The sequence below is a fragment of the Paramisgurnus dabryanus genome, chromosome 7, assembly GCF_030506205.2.
Source record: "Paramisgurnus dabryanus chromosome 7, PD_genome_1.1, whole genome shotgun sequence".
In the NCBI taxonomy this organism is placed as follows: Eukaryota; Metazoa; Chordata; class Actinopteri; order Cypriniformes; family Cobitidae; genus Paramisgurnus; species Paramisgurnus dabryanus.
The window spans coordinates 5,841,383-5,859,374 of NC_133343.1; the positions used below are offsets into that span (position 1 = coordinate 5,841,383).

At 37.9% G+C, this 17,992-nt stretch overlaps 2 protein-coding genes and 4 non-coding genes across 7 annotated transcripts; 1 reads left to right on the forward strand and 5 right to left on the reverse strand.

The window, feature by feature from the left end:
- Nucleotides 1-885: 885 nt before the first annotated feature.
- On the reverse strand, nucleotides 886-12,712 carry ift56 (intraflagellar transport 56). 2 transcript variants are annotated; one of them, XM_073815336.1, is made up of 17 exons: nucleotides 12,240-12,712; nucleotides 10,654-10,800; nucleotides 10,489-10,575; nucleotides 10,280-10,394; nucleotides 10,150-10,199; nucleotides 9,931-10,076; nucleotides 9,308-9,479; nucleotides 5,959-6,136; nucleotides 5,828-5,883; nucleotides 5,687-5,740; nucleotides 4,992-5,055; nucleotides 3,154-3,242; nucleotides 2,985-3,068; nucleotides 2,832-2,901; nucleotides 2,629-2,735; nucleotides 1,569-1,702; nucleotides 886-1,399 (listed from the first exon to the last, which is right to left on the reverse strand). In XM_073815336.1, the coding sequence occupies exons 1-17, from the start codon at nucleotides 12,240-12,242 to the stop codon at nucleotides 1,288-1,290; spliced, it is 1,668 nt and encodes a 555-aa protein (XP_073671437.1). In that variant the 5' UTR covers nucleotides 12,243-12,712; the 3' UTR covers nucleotides 886-1,287. The 2 variants fall into 2 exon arrangements, with proteins under 2 accessions (XP_073671437.1, XP_065116443.2); XM_065260371.2 differs by having other exon boundaries at nucleotides 10,489-10,581.
- Nucleotides 12,713-12,826: 114 nt separating this feature from the next.
- On the forward strand, nucleotides 12,827-12,899 carry trnar-ccu (transfer RNA arginine (anticodon CCU)). Its single transcript has one exon. It is a non-coding gene; the product is annotated as a tRNA-Arg (tRNA).
- A 2,434-nt stretch (nucleotides 12,900-15,333) lies between these two features.
- On the reverse strand, nucleotides 15,334-17,980 carry rpsa (ribosomal protein SA). The gene is made up of 8 exons (XM_065260372.2): nucleotides 17,863-17,980; nucleotides 17,058-17,229; nucleotides 16,857-16,975; nucleotides 16,355-16,600; nucleotides 16,148-16,276; nucleotides 15,896-16,067; nucleotides 15,575-15,613; nucleotides 15,334-15,489 (listed from the first exon to the last, which is right to left on the reverse strand). Exons 2-8 carry the CDS (start codon nucleotides 17,188-17,190, stop codon nucleotides 15,395-15,397), a joined length of 933 nt encoding a protein of 310 aa, XP_065116444.1. The 5' UTR covers nucleotides 17,191-17,229; nucleotides 17,863-17,980; the 3' UTR covers nucleotides 15,334-15,394.
- Nucleotides 15,684-15,825, reverse strand: LOC135741654 (small nucleolar RNA SNORA62/SNORA6 family). Its single transcript, XR_010529552.2, has one exon. It is a non-coding gene; the product is annotated as a small nucleolar RNA SNORA62/SNORA6 family (small nucleolar RNA).
- LOC135741652 (small nucleolar RNA SNORA62/SNORA6 family) lies at nucleotides 16,668-16,809 on the reverse strand. Its single transcript, XR_010529550.2, has one exon. It is a non-coding gene; the product is annotated as a small nucleolar RNA SNORA62/SNORA6 family (small nucleolar RNA).
- Nucleotides 17,306-17,447, reverse strand: LOC135741653 (small nucleolar RNA SNORA62/SNORA6 family). Its single transcript, XR_010529551.2, has one exon. It is a non-coding gene; the product is annotated as a small nucleolar RNA SNORA62/SNORA6 family (small nucleolar RNA).
- Nucleotides 17,981-17,992: the final 12 nt, after the last annotated feature.

Sequence of the window (17,992 nt, forward strand, 5' to 3'; positions counted from 1 at the left end):
ATAAACACTGGGATTGGCAATATGAATGTGAAAATAAAAACAGTACAAAGTCATAATTTTAATAAACTTGAAAAAAAAAAACAATCAGAGGCTGCCATTTTGTTTTTCATCACTATACATGACGTCAAACGGTTGCAATAAAACCCATTCTATTAACGCTACATCAAGGTAAACGTGATAAATAAGTTTTCAGTCAGTAGACTGTAATTACACGCCTACCTTTTAAAAGTGTTTTTCTTGTAGGAGATTTTAGTTCAAGATGTTTTTTAAGTGGAAATATTTTGGAACGGACAATCTGTTGAGACGTTACAATTTTAGTAATTTTATTTTAAATGTGATGTTTCTAACTCATTGGAATTATGGGTATAATATTTCAGTATTGACAATTTAAATATTGACACGATAGAAAAAAGGCATAATATTGTGTTAATATTACACATTTGATAATTTTGTAAATAATATAATACGCCATTTAAAATTTGCCTTAAAAGCCAGAATGGTTGCAAACTGTCTTTCTGCCTTGCTACTTTAGTATTTTTATTGTATTTATTTTTTGTATTGTCATTTGTGTGCAATTTATTGGCCCAAAACAAATAAAACAATACTAAAGTTAAATTTTACTCGATAGTATTGTTTATTAATTAAAAAAATAAATTCAATAGATATCATAATAATATTGTTATCATGAGTAAAATTAATGAATAAAATGAGTGAATATTATTGAACTTAGAATATCTATAATAAATGGAAATAGCAATTAAATAGGAGGATGTTTATTGACATTTCACAGCATAAACGTTTCTTCTTCTTTGTTATAACAAATGTTAAATGTAACAGTGGTAGACATTCAGTGAATTTATGTTACCAGAATAAACAAATTTAAAGTTTGCACAAAGTATGAAAAGACTTTATTTGCTGCATTGTCCATTTCACACAAAAAATCTGAACACCCCACATTAACTGACATTAACGTAATGTAAATATAGATCCTGATTTGTGAAGTGTAAATATTACAAAAATACATACTGATTACATTTCACAGAATTCATTGTTCAATCAATGTAATAGAGTTTAAAGACTTCAGAATTTAATATTCAACTCGAATCAAGTTGAAAATGTTTCGCTCATAAGCTGCATCTACACTGTTGCATCCTATACAAATAGACAAACAATCAAAAATACAACACTTTTTGTACAAAAGTAGAAATGCTCCAGAAAGGGGCAATTTATTCTTCCATTGTTATCAAGCAGAGGTCTCAGTGTGTGTTGTTTGATCTGTGAAGGCTATCAGAGAGCCACTCTGTTGTCTTTGGCCCATTTCTTCATAATCCGGATGATATATTCAACCTGTGGGTTCCCACTGCTCCTTAACATTGGCAGAACCTCCTTCAGCGTTTCTCTGCAGAAAACAACAGCAAATATATACTGTACCCACCACTAAAGAAAACCCTAGCATTGGGGTTCCAAAACTTTATTATACTCGAGAAAATAAATGTATTGTGCAAAGTACAGCTAAACATACAACGTAAAACATCTTGTAATGTCACGACAAATAATATCAAGCATACCTGGACTCACGACCTGCCAGTATAAGCTGGAAGATCCCGACACATGCTCCTCGCTTTCCCTCCCAGTACTCAGGGTTTTGATCCAGCCTCTCCAAAGCATCAAATGCTTTAGCTGCATAATAAAACTGCCCCATCTGAAACAAAGTCAAATCATATAATATATAAATTATCATTGTATGTGTGACAAATTTTATTATTGCACCCTGCAAATTTCTATCCCTAAAGCCAAAAGTATGGTCCACTTTTTGCACGTATGCTTGTACTGTACACGAACCACCGTATTTTGAAATGCGCGTATAGGAGAATGTAGTATGTAGCCCAGGAGATCCATTGGGCATGCGTTGAACATCTGTGTACCCTATGAGTAAAAAAAACTATACTTGCAAAGCGTTTGTGTGCACGTACGTTCACGTACAAGTGAAAAACAGACAATACTCCGTGCTTAACACAATTCTAATTCCATAATGCTTTATTATTAAAACTTTTTACTTCCATTTAAAGGGTACATATCATGAAAATCTATGAAAATCTTCTATCAACCTTGACAATTTAAAAAAGTTGACCTAGTAACTTAGTTTTGGTAAACCATTCTCTGCAAGCATGTGAAAAAATATGTCATTGAAATTTGGCTCCCCTTGTGATGTCAGAAGGGGATTTTATTATAATAAAACCGCCCCTTAAATTTCACTATCCAACCACAGCACTTCCATTTAGTGAAGAGAGAAAGAAAATAATTGAACGCACAACTGAGTTTTAATTTCAACAACGCATCATTATTGCAATCAGCGCTTGTATTTCATCAGCTCATTTGTGTTTTAAAGTACACACCAAAAAACAAAAAAATTTTGCTCACACCTACAAAGTGTACATTTCAACAGGTTATAATAAATTATCTATATGGTATTTTGAGCTAAACCTTCACATACGTACTCTAGGGAAACCAAAGACTTATTTTACATCTTAAAAAAGTCTTCTGAAATGTCCCCTTTAAAAAAATATATATAAAACATGTATTTATAGTTTTGACTGAAAAAAAATCAAACTCTAATGATTCAATCACCTTGTAGCAGTCATTTGCGATGAGCTGAAGGAGGCTGAAGGAGTCTGATGAGGTTTCCATCCTCAGATAGAGTTCCCATGCCTGACGCGCCTTTTGATTCATAATATCTGAAATGGAGAATGACACCAGTAAGTCAATCGGTTAATCTAAAGTTTAACGTTTTTAACAGTTTTACAAATCTTTCCAGATCTGGGTGAACTTACAGCAACGTGCCAACCAGCTCAGGTAAACATAATCGTTTTTGATCTTCTCACTCTGGATTAGCAGGAACACCTGTTCACATTCGATTCACATTCAGTGCCAATACCAGGAAATCATTGACATGCATTTGATTTTCTAAATAACTAATGTGATACCTCTTCAGCTTCTCTGTAGTTTCCCAGCGAAGCTTTTGCCTGGGCGTAGTTGAAGTTGAATGTGTCTTCGTTGTAGAAATAACTCTACGTGAAAACGAGACAAAACATGTAAAGTTGTTGATATTTAATGTCATCAGTTCTCAATATAGACACTTTGATTGTGCATTACCTTGACTGAGTTGAGATAGATAAGCACATCTTCAAACTGTTTGAGCAGGAAGAAACAAGAAGCCATACACTGCCTGCCTGGTATTGTGTCTTAAAAATCAGGAAAAGAAAGAAATGGGTCATTAATTAAAGTTAAAGGGATACTTCACGCTGGAAAAATTGCCATAATTTTCTCACTCTCACGTTGTTACAAACCTGTATACATTCTTATAAATACACAAAGGAAGTTTTTTAGGAGTGTTTGTAACCAAACCGAAAATGAGACCCATTCATTTCCATAGTAGGATAAAAAGAAAAACTGTCTTCAAAATATACACTCCATTAAAGGATTATTAGGAACGCCTGTTCAATTTCGCATTAATGCAATTATCTAATCAACCAATCACATGGCAGTTGCTTTAATGCATTTAGGGGTGTGGTCCTGGTCAAGACAATCTCCTGAACTCCAAACTGAATGTTAGAACAGGAAAGAAAGGTGATTTTAAGGGTGGTATGGTTTTACACCGGTCTGAGTATTTCTGCTCAGTTGCTGGGATTTTCACTCAGAACCATTTTTAGGGTTTACAAAGAATGGTGTGAAAAGGGAAAAACATCCAGTATGCGGCAGTCCTGTGGGCGAAAATGCCTTGTTGATGCTAGAGGTCTGAGGAGAATGGGCCGACTGATTCAAGCTGATAGAAGAGCAACTTTGACTGAAATAACCACTAGTTACAACCGAGGTATGCAGCAAAGCATTTGTGAAGCCACAACACGCACAACCTTGAGGTGGATGGGCAACAACAGCAGAAGACCCCACCGGGTACCACTCATCTCCACTACAAATAGGAAAAAGAGGCTACAATTTGCACGAGCTCACCAAAATTGGACAGTTGAAGACTTGAAAAATGTTGCCTGGTCTGATAAGTTTCAATTGCTGTTGAGACATTCAGATGGTAGAGTCAGAATTTGGCGTAAACAGAATGAGAACATGGATCCATTATGCCTTGTTACCACTGTGCAGGCTGGTGGTGGTGGTGGTGTAATGGTGTAAGGGTTGTTTTCTTGGCACACATTAGGCCCTTAGTGCCAATTGGACATCATTTAAATGCCACACCCTACCTGAGCAGTTTTGAACCATGTCCATCCCTTTATAGCCACCATTTATCCATCTTCTGATGGCTTCTTCCAGCAGGATAATGCACCATGTCACAAAGCTCGAATCATTTCAAATTGGTTTCTTGAACATGACAATGAGTTCACTGTACTAAAGTGGCCGCCACAGTCACCAGATCTCAACCTAATAGAGCATCTTTGGGATGTGGTGGAACGGGAGCTTCGTGCCCTGGATGTGCATCCCACAAATCTCCATCAACCGCAAGTTGCTATCCTATCAATATGGGCCAACATTTCTAAAGAATGCTTTCAGCACCTTGTTGAATTAATGCCACGTAGAATTAAGGCAGTTCTGAAGGCGAAAGGGGGTCAAACACAGAATAAGTATGGTGTTCCTTATAATACTTTAGATGAGTGTATTCTGTTGTGTTCATCAGAACAAAAAAATGCATATAGGTGCATATGAGAGTGAATAAATAATAACAGAATTTTCATTTTGGACTTTTGAAAAAAATTCATCCATTGCCGGTCTGTATGGACCCAGCAGGGCATTAAATGGTTTAAAAGGTTTAGCAATACAACACTGAGACTGAACTAAATGCCATTTTTAGAATTTTTTGTATAGGACAAAGTTTAGTCTGTGCCGAGAATACAGCCCCTGTCATTGGCTCCCTTCCATTCAGCAAAAGGGCCTGGGCGCTGAACCAGGGCTAATATTGTTATCCTCAGCCTTAACAATGATGTTACCGCATTCACTGGCCGAGCCGCCAACCAACTGGAAAAACTGCTGGGCAATTTTCAAATGGTCCCTCTGTGAAAATATACAAACGCAGAGATAAAAGAACATGAATTTGGGAACACGAACATGAATTTTGAAAACCACATGCATAAGAAATATAATCATCATTATAGGGCACCTATTATGCAAAATCCACTTTTACAAAGGGATAAATGTGTGTGGGCAGTGTGGGAACACATCCACCCTACAATGAAAAAAAAAACCTTTTTTAATCTCAATTAAACCACAGCAGTCTCATTAGACATGCTGTTTTGATTCTCACGTTAATGTGATGTCACACAAACAAAGCCCCGCCCATGACCATTGACTGAATGGTTAATTTTACCCAAAATCTTTTGTAAATGTGTTTGTTAGCACATTATATCACTAATGCGGCTAAATATATTATTTTCTCAGACGGTTTTCACAGGAATCAGATCTGTTTTATCTAAAAGCGCTCACTGTGTGTTGGTAATCTAGCTGTAGCTCATTTGCATTTAAAGGTACACACATGAAAAACTCTCATGCTGTAACAATTTATCTGTGGGGTATTTTAGCCGCATGTCTTCAGAGACACATTCTAGGCACACCTGAGACTTTTACATCTTGTAAAAATTGCTATCATATGTGCCCTTTAACACTCGAATGAATAGACTTTACGAACCGATCCGATTTCTTGTCCCAAAGCTGCATTTACCACCCCCTTCAGAATGTATTCCTGCAAGTGACACAAGATTATAATAAGAGTCTCTTCATAAACACCAAACAGCTGCAAACTCTAATCCAGTTTAGTTGGACTAAATACCTGCGGTGTGGTGGGCTCGAGGTCTTTGATTAGTTTGTAGGCCTCCTGAATGTCATCTAAAGGTGAGAAGATGGTTAATAATAAACCTGCTGAGCCAGTCTCAGCGCATAGGCTTTAGAAAAAGACCACACCTTGTCTCAGATAGTAGATGACCAGGTTAAGTCTGGCCTCTGATATGACATCGATCAGAGGAGGCAGAACCTGCAGGGCTCCCTCACCGCCACGAAACACCACCAGATTGTGCTGGATAAGCTCTTTCGCAAACTGAAACGAGCTGGAGGAGATGTCCATCAGGTTCTTTAACTCCGTCTACCAAGAGGGAAACATCCATTAAAGACACAAGATCAAACATTAAACACAGAGCACAAACTAGATGTCACAATAAAGTTGGACGTAACCTTATGTCGGGCTTAACGAAAAATATTTACACCTGTCACACCATCTAAAACTATAACCAAGCTCACTGTGGACGATGTGCATCTCCACATATCTGTTTAAAGGTGTAATGTGTTTTAGCGGCATCTAGCGGTGAGATTGCGAATTGCAACCAACCTCAATTTCGAAACGCAATGCAAATTTACGGTAGCTGTCACAGAACAAACATGTCGTCTTCTGACAAAACATAGGAACGAAATGCACTTTGTAAAGCATTTTGTCCGCTTATGCCTGGCTCACACCACAGGATAATCGGGCCGAATTTACCCCGATTTTCCCCTCCCGAGAATCCGAGGGAAAATCGGGCAATGGACCTTGATCGGCTCCGAAGTTCGGCCCAGATTATCCTGTAATGTGAGACGTTTAAAAGTCTAAACTTACACCTTGCGATATGCTCTCAAGCAAATCGGGGCCGCCCCGATCTTATCAAACATGTTTGATATTTAGGATTTTAAATCCGCATAATTACGTCAGTAGGCTACTTTCACAATAATCAATGAGAGACGGAGATGATTGACAGCTTTCGGGACCGCGAAACAAGCTGCAGTACGGGTAGACAGCGCAGCCGGAGAAATAGTTTGTGGAAGTTAATGTTTCATTCTACTTTCATTCCGCCACAACTGCAGCTCGTTGGGGCAGACAGGCGATTTAAAATATCGAAATGAATTCCTCGCTTGATTCACGTTGTTCACTCTTTTATAAACATTATCTAAAATATCTTAAAAACAACAGAACATGATGATGGTCAGTCACATCACGCACCTGCAGCTATTCTGTGTATAGAGGAAATTTAATAAAATAAATAGGCATACACGAAATATGTTGCACTTAAATAATTAGCATATTAACAAAACGAATTTAAATTGATATGACGATTTTCAGTTCTTTTTTGTGACGTGCTCCACAAACGCACAGAAACTGATTGCTGAAACACCGCACACTTGTGAATCTGATGCGCCTCATATCCAGACTTACAACGTTTCACATTAAATTGCATATTTGTCCAGAACCATTGGTAATGAAAATACTGAATTTAACACTAGACACTACACTGCAAGATAAAATAGATTAGAATAAAATAGAAACTTTACTGTCATAATAAAACTATAATGAAATTTGTTTAGAAGCTCTCAAAGACCAGTAGCCTCAGAAGAATAAACAAGAAAAATAGAATTTACATAGTATATAGCTAAAAATAATATCACTGCAGAGCAGTATATATACAGTGGAATTAAATAATGCAAACAACAGTGCAAAATAGAGTTTAACCAAGCATAAGTCATTTAGCAGCAATGCTTATAAACCTACAATAATATTCCTGTTAGGAAGAAACAGGAAAACAGAGCATTGATAGAAATAGCATACATCACTTAATAGTAACTCCTAAATGTGCAAAAAAATAAATAAATAAATAAAATGATATATAGGCTAGCCAATTATAATTAAAATATGTTTTTAAATAGATGTTTAAATTTAAATAAATCTTGCATAAGGATTAGACCTGCGTTGGTGCTAGATTGTGCATACATCTACAGTATGCATTCAAACACTGCCTGCATAACACATCCTTAAAACATATCATGATCATTGCCATAAACAAGAGCTGAGGAGGAGAAATCGCCTAGGTTTCAAAATGAAAGCTGCTACTTTGTAAATATTTAAAAAGAAATCATAATAAATGTATCATAATCTTCATTCCTTTAATATACTCTTCTCCTGAGGTGACGTGAAGTGCTTGCTCTGGCAAGATAATCCTAATAATATCCTTTAGTGTGTGATGCACTAGGATTTTAAATTCCTGTAGTGTGAGCATGTTTAAGATTTGAGAGAAGAATATCTGACAAGATTCTCCTTATGTGTGTGCTGCAACCAGATTTCATAATCTGCCAGGATTTAAAAAATCCTGTAGTGTGAGCCAGGCATTAGGGCTACTGTAGAAAGATGATGGCCCCTACCATGTATGGAGACCCGCAGTGTATGTAGATAAAAACTTATTCTAACCGTGGTTTCACACCAGCCGCGCTTGACGTGTCTACCGCATCTAGTTTGCCGCTTGAACATTTTAAGTTTACTCGCTTCATTTGCGCGTGAAATTTCGTGTCATGGGAGGGGCTTCTGCAACTCTGCTCGCTTCCTGTAATCACGTCACTACTAGAGTAAGCTCCTGATTGGTTCAAGCAGCGCGTTTTCCCGCCAAAGTTAACATTTTTTAACTCGCGCGTTTGCTGCGGCAACGCTCAATTCCCTCCATTCGTGCGAACTAGACGCGCAAATGAGGTGGAATCGCATCTAACGCGCTGCGCTAAATGCCTCATTCGCGTCGCGAGACCTCCAAATGCGCGTCAACGCGTCTTCACATTGACTCAACATTGCAATCACTCTCGCTGGTATGAACGCAGAATAATGCTACGTACACACCAAACGTGGGGCATCGCGTTACTCGCTCTACATTACTCGCAGGATTTAACTTCGTTTCATGCAAATTTTTCGCTCTATTCAATATTTTCAACTTGGGCGAAGAAGCGTTTTAGGCAAATAGCGCGTGTTTTTGCGGCAATCGTCCCACCCATATTGCATAATTCGCATCGCCCCACGCGAGGGCGCGTCTGATTGCGTCTTTGCATTGAGTTTGTATGTAATCTACTCGCGCAAATCGTTGAACTGGCATCTGGTGTGAACCCACAGTAAGGTTATAAAAACAAGTTTCAGCATATAAGGTCTTTATACACCACTGATAATATATGTATATTACATTGCATTTCTGCCAAGAGATCCTTTTAAAAGTTACACATTGCACTGCAGTGTTAGTTGAGACGCCATATGTATTATTGTCCCTCTTCTCATAGCTCTTCCTCAAGTTGCGTGTTCCATGTGCAGACCCATACCATCAAGATTTAGTCCCAGATGTTCACTACGCCTAGATGATGCAATAGGTATCAATTCTATGTGGGATGTAAAGTGCATTTTATTTTCAGCTAGTGCGACACGCCCCTAGTCTTATATAAATATAGTCTTATCGTGAACAATATTTTTCATAAATCAGACCTCTGCAGCTTTGCCGTTATAGAGCCTGAAATGATTGCAGGCTTTGAGGTTGAGGGCGATGGTGGAGTCGGGAATGCTCTGCAGATACACAGCCAAAACTTCCTGAGATACGTCATAATAATCCAGTTTATAGTAGCACAGGGCCACATACACATTTAGGGCAAGACATTCTCTGTGGAGAAGAAGAGAGATAAAATACTCAAAATGTCTCCTTTTTTCAGTGTTTTCTCCTTTTTCAAGTAAGATGCTTTATTTATTATATTATTGTATAAAAAAGCATTATAAAGTAAATCTGAATGTGATGATGATGTGGTTGGTTTGGTAAGTTCTGACACACAGTGGCAGTCTGTGACTTCTCTTGCAAGGGAAAGGAATTCAAAATATGTGTTCTGTGCGTCATGTCAAAATACGTGCTGCACACACATCGAAAGGGTTAATGATTATACACATTTAACACTAAACTCTGATTACACATGAGATTAAGCGAGTATCTTCACATGATGCACCAAACACATATTTTGACATTACGAGCCCCACACATGACGGGCTAAATACAGGTTTTGACAAGCTTCGCATTCGTGCGCCCTCGAAAAAGAAGTCACCGGCCGCCACTGCTGACGTACCGGTTCTGCAGTAAGATGCGCTTGTAGATGTCAATGGCCTCCTGATAGTGCGAGCGCATGTAGTGAATGGAGGCCAGACTCAGCTGATCCTCCGTCACGTCCTCCAGGTTCTGATGGAAACCCATCAGCTTCTTTTCATCGTTAAACTTTACAGAAAACAAAGTGGATTATGATGTCTTCCTCGTGAACGTCACAAATATGAAAATGGAAAAAAATTACCTTATGAGCTAAATGAAAAAGGAGGCGATTCTGAAGCTGAGACTTTGGTCCTGAAATAAAAGCACAGGACAATGTTTGGATAAAGAGTTTTTGTACACCTACATCTGCAGAGGCATGAAAAATAACAAACCCTTTAGTGCTGCCTCTTCAGCCTCTTTATACAACCCAAGGAAAAAGAGGGAACATCCCAGAAACACCCAAACATCTACTGGACAATCTGGTTTAAGAGTCAGTGCCTTGTACTCCTGAATATTTAGAAATAAATTTTAAATGCAACCAAACCCTCTCTTTTAACAGGTAACGCGTGTTATTTGATACCCCATTCTCTCTTTCACTAACCTCCATTGATCTCTTGTGGTCCCCCACATGAAAGGCGCAGTAGCCGATCCATAAGTCTGCATTCTCAATGGACACCCCACCATTACGCTGAAACTGACATTAGAAAGAGTTAAAAAAAAAATTGAAATCTTAGACCTCATTCACCGATGTGAATATTTGTTGTACCTCTAGCAGAGTCAGTGCTCCCACGTAGTCTCTCTGGTTCAGATAATCCTCAAGTTTTGGGATCTTTTTTGTTTTATTTTTTCTTTTCTTCTCACTCGAACTGGCGGACGCCTCGCCGCCCAATGCTGGTTTCATTCGAGACAAAATCTATTAAGAGAAATTAAAGGTTTATTTCAGATAACGACTGCGTCCAAAAGCTTAGGCAGCTGACTTGTTGCCTCGCTGCCTCATAAGATAAAGAATTCGGCAAATGAAGGCAGCACTGGGAAACACATTCGGACAGCCTTCATAGGCAGCGTAATGGAATTCTGTTTTTGAAATATAAACCAACGGCACCTTTGCGATAACTTATCCCTTATTTGAAAAAGCAATACTAATTTCCACTAGAAATGCAATTAAAGGTGGAAAAAGTGAAAATAAAACTTTATTTACACTAAATTTGTGCTCTAGTTGCTTTCTTGGCCGCCATTTTTTTCGAACTCGACCATGCTCGATCAATCACATTCCCTGATCTCAGGAGACAGGAAGTAAACCAAGCATTGGATTTGAATGTGCCTTGATACCTTACTGCCTTGGAATGCTTTCGAATAGGGATGCAAGATACATCGTTATCGGCCGATAACTGCTTATTTTTAATATTATCGGTTATCGGTCTGATAGCAAAATTAATAATAATAATCGGCCGATAAATGATGGATTATTTTGGTTTGTTGAACCACTTCACTTGCTCATTGCTGGCCATGTGGAGTTTTGATTGGTGCTTTCTGTGACATAGCACGAAGATGACACGTGTTGCGGGCTTAAGAAGAGTATGCTAGTCTAGCGCAAAGACAAGATGTCCGCGGTCTGGGAGTTTTTCATTGTGAAATTAATATGAATATTTATCGGCCTATATTATATATATATCTATATATATATATAGGTTATCGCTCCCCAAATATAAAGAGTTATCGGTTATCGGTATCGGCCACAATACCCATATCGGTGCATCCCTAATTTCGAACACAGGTATCGTCTCATAACTATGCTAAACTGTTTTATTAGTACATATTAGTTCATCATGTCTATTTATTCATGTGGGTATTTACTTCAATGTTCAAACGTTAAGGGTCTCATGCGCATTCTTTCTATTTTTTTCCACATTTCAGAATAACAGTAAACTTATTAAAGCTATTTAATAACAAAATGTAACTATTATATATTTTAGCGTCGTCGATGTGGCATAAAAGTCACATTTATACTGGACTCTTATTTGCCTCTTCTCCTTCATTATTTGGTCCAGTCATCCTTATTTTAGACGTTTTATTAAATATATTTTTAGTAATTAACGAAATAAATAAAGTTTATTATATATATATATATATATATATATTTAAGATCATTATTCATTCTGCAGTGATTTATAACCAATATATTATAGTAAAGTCATTACTATAACAATTGTGTTTTTATAGTAATGACTTTACTATATAATTATATCTTTATAATTAAAGAAATGATGAATTAATACAATGTTATCAATATCCTAATATCCAAAAAGTTATGTTACTTCTCACATTTTATCTTACATGTTGGTTGATACTCACCATGGTGACGATTCTCAAACTCTGCCCACTGTCGAAATAAGCAGATCTTTATATAATCCTTATAATAACATTCTGGTCACCATACCCTTAAAAAATGTAACATAAAAATACCCGGAAGTATCGCGTATTTATCAATCAGTCAAGATATAATATAAAATCCATGAAGTGAATTAGCCAGATGGCTAACCCGTTAGCTAGCAAACAAGCTTGCGTTTCTGTGCAAGATAAGTCTAATTTAACGTCAGCTAGACTTATCTAGTTTAGCACAGTCAAGTTTACCTTTTGAACTAAATCAAACCATTTCTAAGAAGGCGGGTGTAAACGTTTTCATGCTCTCGTTTGTAATCCTCTCAGCTAACCTCGACTGCCATGATGGTGTGGTGGCATCAAGTTGTTGCCAAGCAACGCAAGAGAAAAGCGTATAATTCCTGCCTAGTAGTTCTGTGTGCCTTGTGTTTCTAATCGAAATGTGATTAAAAAAGTTACAAATGGACCAGAAAAAGATTTCAAATTAAATGCCCTTATATATGTATACATAAGTGTCTCTAATATATAACAAAAGGCACATTTTCAGAGGGTCTTCACGAGCCCCAGTGGCCTAATGGATAAGGCACTGGCCTCCTAAGCCAGGGATTGTGGGTTCGAGTCCCATCTGGGGTGAATTGTTTTCATTACAGTGCGAGGAATATCTGTAATGCCTATAATCTGATGTCAATGCAGCGCCACAATATCATAATTGTATTTACACAAACCTAAAGCATAATGATAAATCCTAAAATAGTCAAATCTGCCTGTATGAAAATGAATACCGTGTATTTGATTACGATTGGGCCTAACCATGGTTTTAACTGTAGTAAGTCAATTTTCATAAGGGCAAATCTCACAAGAAGTGGAAACAAATATTAGGCATAAATCCATAATCTAGAAGTAACCCATTTGGGGTGATTTTCCAGTTTTACCATCATTTATCAAAATATCTTCTTTTGTGTTAATTAAAATAAAATACAGGTTAAGAACAACATAAGGTGGAGTAAAGGATGACAGAATTTTCATTTTTGGGTGAATCCCTTTAATAGACAGTAAATCAGATTTGAAAAATTGAAATTCACCCTTATTATGTTTACATCTAATGCGATCAAAAGATTCATTTATGCTTTTTTGATTACACGTAATTTTCTTTTATGGACTATGGACCCCCTAAAGTAGCTTTGGCCACCCCATTAAAAAATTCTAGTTCCGCCACTGTTGTTAACCAATGTTAATACTGTACATGTATAAAACACTAGTCAACATTTTAAATGGATCAGACAACTTCTATAAACTTTTTTGATCCACTTCCGATGTTAACTAGTATATGTCCCTGAAATCTTCATTGCCCCTAATTTCTGAATTGAAATATTCTATACTGAAGTAAATTTAACTTCTATGTTAAAAATTATACGAGTACCCAATTATTAAAATAGTTTAAAATATAACCATTTAAAAAAATGAGAAACAATTACTTTGGATAACAAATTTACCTGCAATTTCATAATCACCAATGTCTTACAAATTTCCACCTGCATTAATTTCAGTGTTTTACCAAATCAAATTTAAGACTTTTTAAGACCTTTATGAATTGAAATTAAAGACCTATATTATGACAATGAAGTCCAATTTTTTTGTGCAGTGTGCATGCATCCATGTTTTTAAGACCTTTTTATGACAAAAACAAGATGTTTTTCTAGGGGTGTGACAAGACACCCCACAAAACGAGATCGGGTTTAAGAGAATAAGACGAGACTAGATTTTTACACTGCTGATATTACGAGTTTTTCACCTTGAGACTTCAGGACGAAGTTTAAAGAAATCCTCAATGATGAAATATATGGATAGAAAATAACCTTTAATTGTGAAATCACAAAATTTTTACATGTTTTATCCAATCTAGGGTTTTCACTAATAATTATTTTGGTAATTGACAATGATCAAGTAATGTGGCATTTTTTGGTAATAAAAATAGATGTATTATAGACGAGAATTGTGTAAAAGCATTTAAATGAAAATATTAATGAGAATAATAACTGGTTTAATTAAAGTTTCTAAACCAAATAAACACATGGTTTTATTAAACAATGTCAAAATATATAGGGGGTTTGCCAGACCACGAATAGATTAATCCAGGACTATGTCTTACTTATACTAGGACACTTAAAAGAATTTCTTATAAACATACTAGGGATGGGCATGATTAATCGACAATCGATAATAGATCGTTAAGAATTTAGTCGATGATGTTAATTTGTTATTGATTAATCGAATACTTTTTTTTATCTAATGCAGGTTGCGTTGCCTAGCGTAGCGTGTGTCTTGAAGCAATTAAATGAATTTCACTGTGTGGCAGCAATTCAACACTTTACCAACAGGGTGCAATTTTTGACACCATACTCAGTTATCTGTGACCTTCCGTTTTGATTAAAAAAAATAATAATCATGAAGTCATGATTTTTTTTAACAAATGTGGTCTCTGTTTAAGAATGCGGCTCGCAGCTGCAGGTTCCGCTGCTTTAGAGCACCGCATATATGGTCCGTTTGCCTAACTAAGTGTAGTTTAACTGTTTTCCACAAATTGATCTTGTAATAAAGGTCTCATGGAGGAAAACTTGCTGTATTTTTGTATTCAAAATCTTTGAATAATAAGTTAAATAATTATTTTTTATTATAAAAATATTAATGATTAATCGATAGTCGATCGTTAATTCTCCCGACAATCGACTAAAAAAAAAATTTAATCGAATGCCCATCCCTAAAACATATCTTACACAAAACATTACTGGTGTGCATCTTCAGACAAAACAATAGCAATTATATATGTAAATTCCTACAAAATAAAATTATTAAGATAGCATGTCTAATTCACAGGAAAATTAAGACCAGTTTAAAATTATCTAAGACCTAGAACAGCTAATTTAAGACTAAGACCCCACAGAAATCCTGAATTGGTGTCTTGTTGTAAACTGACTTTCAGGAACAAAATCAAGATCTTTATCCAGATCTTTCCATTACCTAAACCACCACAATTTACTAGACTGCCTAGAAAATAAACAATGACAAGTTTTTAAACAACCAGATTTATTTATTCAATGTCATCACACCAAACTGTTGGTTAACATCACTTAAGACCAGTCAGCAGTGGTGCCACCCCATTCTCCAGCCTGAGCTGTGGGGGCAGCAGACCAGTCCTCTGTGGCAGGCTGAGCGCTCCAGTCCTCTGTTAAAGAGAAAGGTTCAAAATTATCCAATATACCAGATATACACATACAATAGTAGATGGAAAACAGGAAAATGTTACTTACCAGCAAACACCTCAGCAGGGGCAGCCTTAGCTGGAGCTGCTAAATAAACACAAGACCGCATTAGTCAAAAGTGAGCCTCTCTTTACAGCACAATCACATCATTTTAATCCAGTGTAGCTCAGGTTGCTATCAAACCCCAGTCATGGGGCAGTTTAGCCCTTATGGTGTTAGCGAAAACCCAGCCGGATCAATCTAGCACACTTCCGACACCCATACACCGACATCAGTGCTGGGCTTTAACAGTGTGCCTGATGAATACGAATTAAAGTCATTTAAACAAGCAACAACTTGACATGAACTAGAGCCATAACATTAACTTACCAGGTTCAATGCCAGCTGGGAACTGCTGGATGGGCACAGATGGAACGGGCACACCCTCAGACCAGTCGGTAACCTCAGGCTGGGTGAAATCAGCCACGGGAGCGGACCATTCACCCTGGAACTCCTCCTTGCCAACAGCCTTCTCTGCAGCAGCCAGCTCCTCCTTCTCAATCTACAAGTGAAGCAGAAGCACGTGAGCAGGACTCTCAAAGGGACAACTTAAGTTAAATTATGTTATGAGCAGTGTCTGACCTCCTCTGGATCTCTGTAGAAGTACAGATCAGGCATGACCTCCCATGGGTGCTCCCTGGAGATGGTGCCCCTCATCCTCAGAACCTCTCTGGCCAACATCCACCACATCAAACCAGTAGAGTGGTGACCCTGAAATCCACATCCACTTTAGTCAACTTGGCAAATGAATTGGGTAAAAAAAACAAGATATTTGCAATCCACTTGTACCTTGTTGTTGCAAGGAATGGCAATGTCGACGTATCTCAAAGGAGAGTCTGTGTTGCAGAGGGCGATGGTTGGGATGTTGACGTAAGAGGCTTCAGTCAGCGGCTGATGGTCGGCACGAGGATCGGTCACGATCAGGAGGCGGGGCTCCCTGAAAGCAGCCTGAATCTGATTGGTGAAGGTTCCAGGAGTGAAACGTCCAGCGAAGGTGGTGGCACCAGTGGCAGAGGCGAACTTGAGCACAGCTCTCTGAATAAAAATATCAAATTAACACCAATACTCTCTGTACGCTCTAATGTACGGAGTGTACAAGAAAACATGTGGCCTAGGTGGCTATCAAACCCCAGTCATGGGGCGGGTTAGCCCTAATGGTGTTAGCGAAAACCCGGCCTGCTTACTTTAGCACATTTCCGACACCCGAACACCGATATCAGTGCCAGGCTTTAACAATGTGCCACTTCAGATTGCTGTAAAAAGTAATGTTTATTTGGTTGTGTGTTTATACCTGGCCAGTGTTCCTGGAGGAGATAACACAAACGTCAGCTGGATTCTCAATGGCAACAATAGCACGAGCAGCCAGCAGGAGTTTCTCCCAAGTCTTTTTCAGATTGATGATGTACACGCCTACAAAAAAAACAAAACTACATCATTTGTCTCCACATGACAAATGGTAACGTGGCGTTACCCCCATGCCCACGTCTCTTACCGTCACTCTTTCTCTTGTAGACGTACTGCTCCATCTGGAAGTCCATGTTGGTTCCTCCCAGATGGGTTCCTGCAGCCAGAAACTTCAGCACATCCTCCTCCTTCATTTGAAGGACATCCAGACCTCCGGACATCGTGACCACTTTCCCTGCGTTACGAGTTTAGTGGAAAAGCTAAAGGAAACAAACCCATACAGACTTTATAAGACACTTGCAGAAAACATCTAAAGCATAATCTCGATTCTCGTGTCAATGTAGCGAAGGCTGCTATCAAACGCCAGTCATGGGGCAGTTTAGCCCTGATGGTGTTAGCGAAAACCCAGCTGGATTAATCTAGCACACTTCCGACACCCAAACACCGACATCAGTGCTGGGCTTTAACAGTGTGCACGAGGAATATGAATAAAACTGACCCGCATCGTTTACATGATCAACAACAGCACGTGAGTTCTTAAACATACTCGCGCTTTATAAATAACGTTACATGTAACATCAATGGAAGAACATAAATAATTAAACATTATAAAGTATTCACAAATAGTATTTTTTCCGATTATATCAAGATTAGCAGTTAACGCTCTTGTGATGTGCCGTAGTACGCACGCACTACTGCCGCGCACGCGCTTCGTCGAGCACTGCCGCTCACACGATGGCGATTGAAAACCTTCATATTTTTAACCGATTTCACGGTTGTTTTGGTATTAAATGCGACATCGGTAATGTCTCGTTATGTTTTATGTTAACTGAAATGACTCTAGCTCCAATTAAGGCTTTTAAAGTGGTAAAGTTTATAAAAATTCAACTCACCACGAGACAACGCCGTATGGAGTTCTGCACTTCACGGCAAAAAGAGGGCGGGATGAGGAAATGACGTAATTTATATAGTCTGGAGTCCGCCAATCAGACACACCGCATTTTCTTATTCTCTGTACTTAGG